The 14652-nt window shown below is 30.2% G+C and overlaps 1 protein-coding gene across 1 annotated transcript in view; it reads right to left on the minus strand.

The window, feature by feature from the left end:
• Positions 1-14652, minus strand: part of LOC125065308 — a 278882-nt gene that overhangs the window by 45428 nt on the left and 218802 nt on the right. The window contains exon 4 of the mRNA XM_047672842.1: positions 179-256. Within this exon, the coding sequence (XP_047528798.1) occupies positions 179-256 (78 nt within the window). The remainder of the gene's footprint in view (positions 1-178; positions 257-14652) is intronic.

Genomic DNA, 14652 nt, shown 5'->3' on the forward strand with positions numbered 1-14652 from the left:
TATTTCTCTTGTTACAATAAAATAATTAACTGCTCCGCTACTGTAAAGGTTAACACACGCTTGGTTTGCTTCTCAAGGTTTGCAAATAAAAGTGATTAGATTTTTTTGGCAAAAGATTCATCCCATAATGAGTAATTTAATTAACAAATGGATAACAAATTAAGTAGATGTGACTTACCTGGTCTTCGGGGTCGCATACCTTCACCCCCGAAAGCGCGACCACTACCAGTACCGGCACCGCATGCCCGCTCTCCTGCTGACGAATAAAAAAAAATATTATACAAAAAATATTAAAACATAAATAAACAAAACAACACTATAATATTAGTCTCATTAATTTGCTATTTTTTAAGCCTTGCCTTGCGAATCTTAGAAATAATATTTGTAAATATATTTATAGTAATATGTAAACTTTTTTGTATGTACATAAATGATTTTTGGGTTTGACAAGTATGTATCTTTTTATTAATATACTTTTTTCCAACGTTTCAACAGAGTTCGAACTGTTATCGTTAAGCTGGTTAGAAAAAGGAAAAAAAAGTAGTTACGATTAAATCTTAAATATTATATATAAAACGAAATACGTAGCGAAATGTTGATATGTTCGGTTTCAATTACTTATATTAATACTGTCTTTGCTCAAAGGTAAATTGGGTATATCTTTTTGGACTAAGATTGCCTTTATACTCTTTTTAACGGAGAACGTTTATACCTTATTTCATTAAATAAGGTATAAACCTTCTCCGTTAAAAAGAGTATAAAGGCCGCTGCTCCAGTGCGAGTAGAAAACTGGATACATATTTGGAATATATTCTTACGACCAGTGCAACGGTGTAGCAATACATCGTGTACCATCTGTAACTCTCTCACGGCCAAAGAATCGAATTTGATAACATTTGGTATGAAAGAAGCTTGTACTCGAAGAAAGGACATAGGCTACTTTGTTATACCTAAAACCTGACTACCAACCTCTAAAACGCAAATGAAGCCGTGTGCGACCACTAAACTAAATAACATGATGACATTTTTACTCTTATTTCAAACATATACCTTATCATCTCTCATAGACAGTATAAAAAAAACTTACCCTAATCGTCGTAGATAACGAAAAATTTTAATAATATAATGGATACTATTATTTCGCTAAACATTCTAAAATAGCACTAAAACGCGCCGTTAACCAACAAAGAACCATAAATTTTTCGGAGATTAAGCGACTCTAATTCTGTTGCTGTTTAAATTTATTTGCATGAACACAGAGCGTACACTTTATGAGTGTTAATACTTTTAATTAAAAATTTAAAGTACTTTTTCAAGGACTCGGTATTTGTAGATAGCTATTTAATAGAGAGGATTCTATATAATACTGTACAAATGTTGACCGGAATAAATGGTAACAAGATTTTTTATTTTTTTTTACCTACAATGTAAAGTCGTCTGACATTATATGAATACAAGATAGTCTATTATACACAACGGATACACAAGTTCACTAAATTATACAAATTTTCAAAATGAAACAAATCCCCGCCACTAGTAGAAACAATATGATGTTACATACAATACATTTTTTTTTTTTGCCAGGGTTGCCTTCTAAAAGTTATTTATAATTGTCTGGTAAAAAAATTGTCATTGTCTGGTTGACTTCTGTATTTCTTAGTTGGTTTTATGCGTTTGTCAATATATATTTGTATGTACAACGTCAACACTCGTGAAAGGTTCTTTCGATGTATGTACTTTGATATAAATTTATGACGTATGAAACATTGTTTAGGTTCAGAAATTTATAAATATTTCTTTAAAATAAAATGATTGCATACGATTACACTGGAAGTGAAAAAAACTGGAAGATCGAAATACTATATATACTCTTTAGTTTTTAAAAAATAATGTTGCATTATTTTTAAAGTATTAAAAAAAGGTAACAAGTTAAAATATATTACAAGAAACTGTTGTATCGTTAAACTTTACTGATGACAAAATATTTTAGTTGTGTTAAATATATTTCGGTTGATTACAATGAATATTCATTTAATCAATTTTATTTTTTACTAAATCTGATATTTATTAATGAATGTGAAAAGATCATTAACCATTATATCCGTCCGGTTTAGTTAATCAAAATCGGAAATCCTTGAAAACCTACGTAGTTAAGTAGCTCAAACATAGCAGAGGCTCTCCGAAGGGTGACGTGGAGTGGGAGGAGGGTGCACTTTCATTAGGCATTTTAATTAAGCCAGATCTGTCAGCTTTGCGATTGTCATACTTTACCTGAGCCTCGCAGATAATACGTAACAAAAAAAGTCGAAATATCCGCTTTATTATATGCAAGTTTGGTCGTATTTAATACACGTTTATTGCAATATAGGAAGACTAACTGGCTAACAGCATCCATATACATTCAACATCGACACTCTAAATAATGTTAAACATCCCTTACGTCATCATATTTAGGCTACCAATATTGAATTTAAAAAAGAATATATCCTTTGTGACTGTAGTTACACTGGCTCACTCTATCTTTAAATCGGAACATCAATATTATGCTGTTTGACGCTAAAATATCTGATGAGTGGGTTGTACCTACCCACAGGGGCCTGCACAAAGCGCCAAGAATCATATTAAATACATGTAGTCACTGTACTGTATTTGAATTACACTTAGTATTTGATGTACTTAAGGTATTTTTTTTAAATATATTGTGGCGTGTTAAATATCAAAATAAATAACAGCCTATAAATTTATTTGATTTTAAACATTACCTGATAACTTGTTACTCTGTAGCTCGTTACATAAGTTAGGCTCTTTATTAATAAGACCATTTAATAATATAGTCAATGCTAGATCTAATATTATTAATAACCTTTAAACTTTTATAACAAAAGGAAAAAAGTCAGTAAATTTTTTGATTGATACATTTTTTTAATTAACTCTTTCTAACCAGAGATAATATTAAACGCGAGGAGTTATAGCCGGAGCTCAGCGGGTGCTGTTTGTATGCAAATGGCGAGTTATTCGGCGTCGGACGATATTGCGACCCCATTGTGTAGCCGCGGCACAAACAGACCTAAGCCTAGGCTGAACTGGATCAAGGACTGGAGTTAGTATTTGATTTATCGATTACTAGCTACGAGTCTATTCGCATCAAATTCCAGGAAAGATCCTGTAATTAATAATTATGTATACATATTTGCATATATAATAGACCATTGTATGAAAATTTTATTTAATCGATTGACTTTAAATTTCGTTGACTTTCTCCTTTCGTTCCTGTCAATAGAATTCCCTTAAATGACGATTCTAAAGTGCTTATAAAAGCCTACTTGAATAAAGTATAACTTTACTTTTTTGAAATGATAATTTGATATAATATATCAAATAAATAGCCTTTATGTTACCATATGATTAACTACTATCGAAAGACACCTGACTGAGTTATACCTAGGTAAGAAATATCCGAGGTATCACTCGCTCATAAGATATCGTAACAGGAAAATACTGGGATAAAGAAACTTGGTTCACGTTGGGCGGCGAATGAACTAATCTAAGTATGACTTACGGTTTACGTTGACGTCCAGGCAGGATGTGTTATATACATATACAATTGTATTTATTTAAAATAATTCTATATTTTTAAATGTTGAAGCTGAGTAACTACTGAGCCTCTTGTCGGTTCTTCTCGTTAAAATTTGCATTTCGAGCCGCTGGTAGCTTCGCTTAATATAGTTTGTTAAATGACGCTTCAAAAGTGCTTGTAAAAGCCTACTTGAATATAAAGATAGAAATAAAACATCGAGTGTAATAAACATGTTTTCTTTGTGGATAGACTATTTTATTTGATTGAAATTTTTATGGCTTGGATCATGTTACCATTTTTAAATATATCAAAAGCATAATTATAAATAATGCATAGTAAACTCTATCTGATATAAAAAAGATTGCCGGTGAAAACAAAGTGGTTTAATTATATTTATTTAAATCGGAAAGTTTTTTCCTTAATTATCGATTAATATATATCTATGTCTTGTTTAATAATATCACAATGCTTAAATCACACGATGAGTTATGTCATATAAAAGGAGATGGTAAAGAGATAACGGTTGTTCTCACAACACTCTGTTAAAGTTATTAGTGATGATATAAACACACTATTAAAAATCTCAAGGTTTGACAATATGATAAAATTTTAATTAATTTGATCAAATTCTGTTATACAAATCATCCGACACCATGACTAATAAAAAATATACATACATATACATATTATATATATTATTCGTATACCAAAATCAAATTTTATTGTATTTTTATTGATTTGTATTCTTAGCGCAAGATTTATTCAAAGCGCAATATTTCCACAAAATAAAAAGCGTAACTATTCAATACACGTGACAGAAGCTAAACTATTTTTGCATCAGAAACGATTAATTTTACGTTGCGACGTTTTACTCACAACGCTCCCAAGAAGTTCTCAATAATAATTTATGACTTGGTGGTAGGACTTAGTGCGGATTAGCTTACCTATATATAAAATAATACATTTCATTAACAAGGATTTAACTGATACGCATGGGATGATATGTTTATGAATCCACTATCTTACGTTAGGATTCACATTTTAAACAACTAGACCATTACGGTTTTCAAAAACATCTGATATTTCTATTTTAACTATAAACAATTACGTATTGAGTTCATTTTATATGACGCGTATGCTAAATATTTTGTTTACGAATTCATCAAGCTTATTTGATCGTTAATAATTGAATTAAATAAACAAGCACGTGAAACGGAAATAAATAACTCCCTCGGGGCAACATCGTCAGCTGACGTTTGTGGAGCTCGAAAATACACCGACGAAAATACATATATATATATATATACATATCTATAAGTCGTAATGAGATAAATTTTTGTTTTCATGTTTACGTGTAATAAAAATTTAGAATTAATGTGTACTAATTATTTCAAATGTTATCTTAATAATTGATATTGTATAAACTTAAAATGTACGTCTTATAACCAAAATGAAATCTATCTGCAAATATTGATACCAAGCCAAACAAAAAAAATCTTCACGTGATACAGTAAGCACTGAAAAAATATGCTTCCTCACGAGAGTCACTACTAACAAGCTTATTACTATAGTATTTTTGTATTAATAATTAATACTAAGTTGAACTTAAATTATATATTCTGAATTATATGTGTGTAAGTCTGCCAATATTTTTAAGATATTAAAGTATTAATGACTGCTCTGGTTTCACTTGGTAGACGTTACTGTTACCTACTATAAAACATAAGGATACGATAGTATATCTTATCGTGATGTCATATTATAATATATAATTGATTTCCATTCTCAATATAATATATAATGCGATAAGCACGGATATGCTTAACGACTTCGTAATATTAGTATAGATACATAACGTTATATTCAAATATTAAAACCGTAAAAAAATCATTTCGTATAAAACATTTCTTTTTATTTAAGTTATGCAAAACTAGGGCATAAGTCTATTGTGAGCAATAAATGCGAGTGTCAGTTATGGCCGCCTTCCCTCGCTTAACAAGCGCGATGTTCATTACCGTTACGAGCAAATGCAACCGAGGTCATTGCTACTAGTATTCTTTTTTTAAAAAATAATTAAAGTACCAAGTATGTATATATCATATTTGTAATCGACGTTTGAAAGTCACATATGCGGTCGCCACGGGTTTCCCGATGGATGTGTAACATCAAATTTGATATTTTTTTTTGTTCGGTTCTTTTCGCTATTTTCCGAACTAGAACTTTACATTTAATTTATTTAGTATTCAAAAGTACTTTTATGAGTCTACTTGAATGAGATATAAATAATTTGATTTTGAATATAGAACATTTTGATTTTGAAACTGAACCGGCACGACGTTAGTAGCCTTACCTTGAATTTGATCCTGAATTCCTTGAATACAATATTTTGATTTTTTCGTCTTTAAAGCACTTCGATGCTAATACAACGCCTTTACTTATAGAAAAATATACTTAAGCTTACTTATTACTTTTTTACATTAAAAAAAAATTGTACACAATTTTCAAGCTTTTAAAATATTAAAACTTTTTAATAAGTATCTTAAAAATTTGACGCAGCGCAAAATATAAAGTAACTTTGCACAATATGTACCTAGAGACAAATTTACTGGAGTAAGGTTTGCCACTAACACGACCTCATTTGTGTATTACGAAGTAGAAAAAAATTAACGTAAATAATATTTATAATATATAAAAAAATAGTATGGCAAGAAATTCTCAAGAACAATTTAGATTTATAGTACATGTTATAGTGGACGTGAGTCCGTAAAGATAGCTCTCTCTCTCTCTCTCTCTCTCTCTCTCTCTCTCTCTCTCTCTCTCTTCCTTCATTCTCATATCAATAGTGGCGTGGAGAGAGATCAGGTGCAAGATTAACAGCAACAGAACGCCGCCACCTTCGCCACGCCTCGATGACGTCTTAATAGAATCACCAAAAACTTTTGTTGATTCTCGATTATTACCTCGGTATTTATCGTACTAGATTACAGCTAACGCTCGACCAATGAGGCAGAGGTTTGAAATTTTAACAAATCGTGAAAGTCCCACTGGACTTATTAAGGAGATGGATTTTGAACATAAACCAAAATGCTCCTTAACACAGAGTGGGTAGCGATATTAAACATTTTAGATTTTATGTTTGTATAAATATGCCTCTAATGGACTATGTCTTGATTTTAATTAAAGTATTAAATTTCTGATAAAGCCGAGATGGCCCAGTGCCGTCTTAGCCGATGATAGCGGGTTAAAACCCAGGCAACCACCACTGAATTTTCATGTGCTTAATTTGTGTTTATAATTCATCTCGTGCTCGGCGGCGAAGGAAAACATCTTGAAGAATCCTGCATATGCCTATTTTCAATGAAATTCTGCCACATGTGTATCCACCAACACGCATTAGAGCAGAGAGATGGAAGAAGCCCCAAACCTTTTTCCTACCTGACCTATAAAAACTATTATATAAATTAACTTAGATAGCTTACATAAACGAAACTGATATTAGTTATTCGAATAAACTCTTTATTATTTTATATTTTATAACTTAGGTAGTGTCCGTCTCGGTGTGTTATTTGTAATATACCTCCTACCTATGTATCTTAAAAAAATATTTTTTTATACATATTTAAGGAACTAAGAATATTCAAATGGTTCCACAATCACACCAATCATAAAAACTAGTCAAATACGGAAACGTCTAATAATAATATATCTAAACTCCAAACAGATAAAAGTACATACAAGCATTATTAAATGTCAGAAGGCATGTTTTCAGAACGGTGCCTACGAGAATTGTCGTTGGGAACAAAGGCCCTATGACCTACTTAAATGAAATTAAAAAGTTTCTTTTTAATTAAAAAAAAAATGAGCACACATTTAGTGTTACCTACTTTTTTTAATTACACAAATGTAATTTTCTGAAATATGGAAAAAAGAACTTTTCAAACATTAATTACTTTTTCACACAATTGTTTTTTATATTTTCATCAATTTATTTCAGAAGCCATATTTAACCCAGAAATATTTGTTTTTTTTTTGTATTATATTTGGTATCTTATATTTTAACGCCGAACAATTTATAGTCCATGAATTAGATTTAATTAAATTCAAATCTATACATCCAAGATGGAAATCAATACATGTTGCTTTTAATCACTTATATAATATTATGTTTATTATTATTTATTTTTTTACATAAACATTACATTTATTAGTAGGCAAGTGTAATAATAATAATTATTATTAAATATAATAATTCAAAGAAATGTTACACCGACAACGCCGAAGACGCACTGGGGACATTCGTTGCCATAATGGCAATAAGAAGATTCTCTGTTACAATCTAAAAATATAATATCAAATTAATATACGATATATATAATACGATCAATGATAGATATTTGTATACGTAAAGGAACACGTGACAGCCTATAAATTTCTCACTACTGGACTTTGGTCAAGTAGAGAGACTTCTGTCCAGATAGATAATAGACCTTAATTAAATTTGACAGAATCCTATCAGACGCTTGTCGATCTCCTCAGGATATTTTAGATTTTATTACATTATACGCACGAATTAATCAAATGAGAATTTGGTGCTGCTTGCATTTGTTTGCGTTGCATGTGAATGCAACGTGATCTAGCCACTGGGCTATATGGCTATGTAATAATAATATGAATATATACACTAATAATATTAATATATACACTACATAATGAATATAGTTCTACTAGCTGAACCTGCGGTTTTACCCGCGTTTTAGGCCAGTAGGTGTTGAGTTTCGTAAAATCCGTACTTAGCGTCTACACCCTGCAAAACTTCATGTTTGTAAGTATTATAGTTTCTGAGATGTCGTGATTAATCATTGAGTATATTCGCTTTTATAAGTATTGATATATAAATTATTGAATTGATTTGGATTTTTATATTCTATACTAATATTGTAAATACGAAAGTAACTCTGTCTGTTACCTCTTCACTCATAAACCGCCGATTTAATTAAATTTAGTATCGAGATACTCAGTATCGCGATACTAAATTTCTATATATTTCTATGTAATACTTAAACTTCCCGGGGAAGGGCATGGGAAATCTTTTTTAATTAGTAAATACACATATTTATTCTTATTCCAAATATTTAAAAAAATCATACTGTATTTCTGTGGAAAATATTACTTTATACAATTTGTTTAGCATTAAACAAAAGTGAAAAGATGTAGGATGAACTGGTTAAACACCAACTGAAAAATGTATATTTCAATTATTTGAAATACTACAGGGATTAATATTTCCCGGTCTAGAATCTCAGTTTTTAATGACCCCTGTGAATGTTGCTCCGCACATAAACAGAGTGACACTCGAAGCGAGTAACAAACGGGAGGCGTTCCGCTGGGGACCGCTCCGTGCCTACATTGAAAACCATTTTCTTAAGAGCTCCATTTCTGAGCCACCTCAAAAATAAGCGCTAGCGACTGTTTTGAAAAAATAACAGGGAAAATAATAGTCACTTCTGTCTACGATATTTCTGTTTGAGTTATTCCAAAAGCAAAGTATTCTTATTACAAGTATTCAAGAATATTCTTACAAGTTTTTTTTAATCATCAGTAGTAAAAAAATTATGTAAATGTGACTCTCACACCTATTTTTTCACCCAATAGACATAAATATCAATAGCATCTTAAATTAAATATAGAACAAGAAAGGAGATATAAGTGTAATGAAACAAAAAAAAATAAGCAAAAAACATCATTTTTATTAATAATGCGAAGGGAATCAGAGTTTACGTCCCTAGTTTTCAGCCATTAAACCAGAACACGAGTAGCAACATAAACAATAAAAAAGCAAAATAATATCAGAACTGAGTCATAAGAATACTCAGTTGCTATTTCACAGTAGATCTGATGACGGAAAAAGATATTTGGGTATAAAATCGTACTGAAAATAGCATTAGTTATTATATATAAAAACCTTTAAAAATATCCAGGCAACTAAAGAAAACGTTACTAAAACGCGCAAAGCTTATAATTTCCGACATAAGTAACAACCGGAGTCCATTAGCGCGGCCACGGTGGCGAGGCCTCGAGACTCGTGGAGAACAAGTAGCGGGCGAGTATTTGGTTCAAGCGTGCAATTGTATATTATGCATCGACCTAAAAAGAAAGTATTTGTTTTCTAAAGCATGTATTTAAATTATATTAGTTACATATAAATATAAATAAAACGAATTGTGCTATGTTGGGTCATTTTCTGTATACGAATTATTTCATTTTTTATTGCAGCTACAACTATAATCAAATTATATTACTACTATACAAATATGTCGTATAAACGATATTCATTATTTGAAGTCAAATCGTTGTTGTTCGAACACAAAATACATTTTATATTCAATACAATTATAAATTTAATCTATAATGCTATTGAAAAATGGATGTAAAATTTGTTCGTTTGCAAATGCAACATTTTTTATGAGTATAATTTATATCCATACATTGTAGTAAATTGCATCCGTGTGATGCCGAGGCGGTTCGCTAAAATTGTATATATATTTATTATATGTAATTCAATTAATTAACGAAAGGAACTAAAAGTCTCCTCTTCCCATTGGAAACTATATTCTGAATCTCTAACATGATGCTTCAAAAGTGATTGAATAAAGTATTTTTTATCGACTCTTACAATGACAATGCACGGCCCATCATTTTCTACCAAAATATTAAACGAATTTTATAATTGTCATTCATACGGGCTAGTTAATTTATATTTTATACTGGTATTATCAACAATGCCGCGATCAGCTGTTTGTTCATTATCGTTAAATGGAATTAATCTATTTGAAAGTTTTTTTAGGTAGTTAATTAATATAATGACGAAACTGTTCTAGATCGTTAATTATAGTTTGTAATTAAAGAAATAATACGTTACTAGTTGTTTTTTATAAAACTCAACAAGAATACCCAAAATGTATCCCATGTAGCCTATTTTACATTTTTATAGAATAGTTTAAAACAGTATTTAACCTGCGTCTTTCACATCGCTACGTTACGTTAGATATTGAGGCTCTATATCATTTATATAAAAAAATCAGCTTAAAAAATAGTATTTTATTTAATCAATGTAAAATATAAAAACTTCAAGGAAATATTCGTGTAAAGTAATGTACTTAGAACAATGTTAATTTATTAGTATTCCGCTTCTCCAATACAGAATGCTCTCTGACAAAACAAAACGGCTGCAAATGTAGACTCGTCACTAAAAAAACATAAAAGTACTCCACAATTTAAAAGAACACTCAAATATGAGCTGCATTACACTTCGTTTTAATCCATAAGTGATCAGTGGAAGTAAAGTGGAGTGCTTCGAGTGAAGACAAACAGTGAATTATTTGCGTATCCAATTATATGTTTGCAATTGTTTTCAATCTCCAAGTATAGCTCTTCAGTATATTTTTATGTTTCACTTAACAGTTCAGAATTTGAGTGCACTTATATTGTAGAACTGTTAAATACTTTGAGCTTTTTAATATTTTGTGAATAATATGTCAATTTAGATATATTGAAATTTGTGCATATTTTAATAAACACATTTTGTAAATGATCTTGGGATTTACTATCTACATGTGTCGGCTTCGAACAGTTCCCCTTCCGTTAAAAGTCCCTTAAAGTTCAAATTTTAAAAATCCCTAATAAACGGTGCTTACATTATAAAATAAATATATGTTCCAAATTTTAGCTTTACTTTCTAGTGCCCAGTAATTTCGACTATCGGTAAATAGTCAGTCACCAGGATAAAAGATTTTATAAGAATATATATTAATACGTATATGTTATCAGTATCGTATTTAACGACGGTAATAATATTAAATGAAATTACTAACTAATTTTAACGTATTTAATATTATCTTATTTATGTTTTGACATTATTTATTATTTTTACAAGAAACTGACAGAGTCTTAAATTAGATTACTACGAAATGCATTGATATCTTAACATTGCGCTCATTCTACTGTTAAAATTGCAACCGTAAACCCGTACACGTATATCTAATTGTATTCGTGTGTTTGCAAACAACACATCCTTACGTCATAGAAATTTTCAATTTTTTTCATGCAGAAATCATTATTTTTCTCAATGATCAAATCAATTATCACGTATTATTTACGTTTATTCTTATTCCTATGCAATTTATCTATAGGTCTCCAATTTAATGCTTCAAACGACATTATGTTTGAATAAGTCTCTTACTCTGACTGACATATAGCCCAAACGCGCAAAATTTTGGAAAGTCGTTGCTTATAATATAATATAACGTCGATGAGCACCAAAACATAATATTTAAAGAAAAATCCTCTAATGGATTAAAATATGAGTTCAAATTTTTATAAAAAAATATATTTTTAAAGTTATATAATATATGGAAATTGCTGTTTATAAATAAACATCAGTTGAGCCAGTGGTTTTAAAAATTCATACCCTAAGAGGTTAAAATAAGGGACGAAAGTTTGCACATACGCTTGAGAAACCTATGAGTTTTGTGGTTTGTTCAGTTTCGAAAATATATAGATAGAGTAGATTATCTGAAAACTATAAAATATATAGATAGAGTAGATTATCTGAAAACTCTAATATTTCGGAAAAGTTGGATGATTCCAGTGATGTGGAAGTTTCACCGGGCATAGTATTTCATAATTGCCTATTTGTGTCTACTTGTATATTAAGCAAGGTAATTTATATATATTTTATTCCCAGTTACATTAAGAAAAAACTTGTATCTGTCTGTTCTTCTACGGTTAAACCAATGAAAATTGTTTTGAAGCAAGCTTGAACGTTACGAAATAACATAAGCTACTTTCTTATGCCTAAAACCTGACGACCAACAGCTAAACAGTGAGAGAAGCAGAGGACAACAACTAGTTCTTAATATATTTTAATAACGGATAAGTCTATTCACCTACAAACCTATTTAGCTACGTTGCTTATGATCAAAGGTTGTCTGGAAGATACCGCGTTTAATATAATAAGGTTACCTTTGTACCTATTTGCTTACGTGTACATTAAATTATTACAAGTTTAGTCTTAGTTAATTGTTGGTAATTTATCCTTTACCTTGCAATTTTTAATAAGAATTTAGGGAATTATTCACATATTTTTAAATTCTTGGTACGCAATGTTTGGTGAGCTAACTCCTAATCAATATTCTTATAATGGGCATTTAAACTTCGACTCATTAAAAGGTGTATATTTATTTTATTCGAATAAATTCCACAATAAACGTTTAAAAAGATAACCAAGAAAAAAGCTAGTATAAAAAACGGCTTGGTCCAATACAGATTGATATATATTCATTCTATACTATTATAATATAGAGGTGAAATTTGTTTGGTTACATATAGGTAAATTGTTAAAAAAATCACTGTTAGAAGGCTTCTTTATTCCTGAGAACTATAATTTATCTATACTAAAATTATAAATGCGAAAGTAATCTGTTCCTGTGTTTCTGCTCATTAAATAAAATTTTATATGAAGCAAGCTTGAACTACAAGGAAGGACATTGGTTACTTTTTATGCCTCACACCTGACAACTAACCTCTATAACGCCAGCGAATATATTTTTCTTTATTAATCAGGTGATATACTGATGAACTAAACTTAAAATATAATACGAAGGATTACTTCTCAATTTCGAGAGTCAACTTAATCCTAGAGAAAGTATGTATTGATCACATTTGCAACCATACGAAATTCAGCTTAACAAAAAAATGCGTGAAAAATATATCCCATAATTCACAATAACTTCTTTGTCTCCGTCAAGTAGACGCAGTTCCATTCGACTAGCAAATAAGTGGAAAAGTTTGTTTCTCATAAATTACAAAAAGCAAGTGCCCTGCGGAGTGAGTTATATCCGCCCTAGAGGGGTTAATTACAGGCACCCTCCATTCCTTGAAGACAGACGCAAGTAGACTTGCAGAAATGGGAAAAGAGCCGAATGCAATAAAATTAAATTATCCCTAAATAACTTGACTTTAATAGTTACGTTAATCTATTTTGTAAATATTTTGTCGGAAATAATAATAATTATCTTTAATGAATTTCGGACACGCCGATAAAGCTCGAAGAATAGCTAGGTTTACACCTATGATACACAGGTACATATCCATTCCATTTTCGCTCACTCTCAAAAACGGGATCCGATCGGAGTGAGGCTTCCATCTTGCTACGTCATTTAGTACTAAGTCTATTTATCTATGTATGATATGTCTAGTGGGTAGCTTGCTAGATAGAAACAAAAATTTGACTGGGCGATAAAACCACATACTTAGTTACTGAATTTTTCCGTTATGGATTTCGTATTTTCATGGGATATGATAATAACATGATGATTTGTAAGAAGATAAATTAAATAAGATTTAAACGGTCTTTTTATCTTTATTTCCTGGTCTTTTAAGTTTGTAATAATTATTTTAAGTTAAGTTCCATTGGGATACGATAGAGCTGGAATATTTTTTTTAATATAGAAAATTAAGACATGAGGAATCTTTATATTTATTTATATATTCTTTATTGCATACCAATACACGAACTAACTTTGAGGTTCGGATTAACAAAAGTTACACGAAGTGCAACAGGCAGAATTTTTCTTTTATTTTTCATGCAAAATTTCAATATAGTATTATAATTAAAATAGATTCAAATGTTTAAATAATCATTTTTGATACAGGGTAAGTCTTATTTGGAAGACGAGATAATAAATGTCTATATAATGTTATTTTTAATTAGTCAATTTAAAATGTTAACTATCAAAACTAGACATAATTGACCTTCAAATATTACAAAATCGTGTCACGTGATCCGAAGTTCGTACCCACACGTCTCGCAATGTGAAGTTCTTGTCATTGCCAATCGTGACTAGGCACTGAAGGTTATGTTAGGACTGCGGATGCCTGTATCTAGTCGCAAACCAACCGCAACTAAACTAATTTATCGTATATATACTCGTACACTCACAATTATTTCAATTCTATCCCTTGTTATTTTAATATAATATATTAACATCTTTTTGTGAATTATAATTGTTAAATAG

Source organism: Vanessa atalanta, chromosome 7 (assembly GCF_905147765.1).
Source record: "Vanessa atalanta chromosome 7, ilVanAtal1.2, whole genome shotgun sequence".
NCBI classification, from domain to species: domain Eukaryota; kingdom Metazoa; phylum Arthropoda; class Insecta; order Lepidoptera; family Nymphalidae; genus Vanessa; species Vanessa atalanta.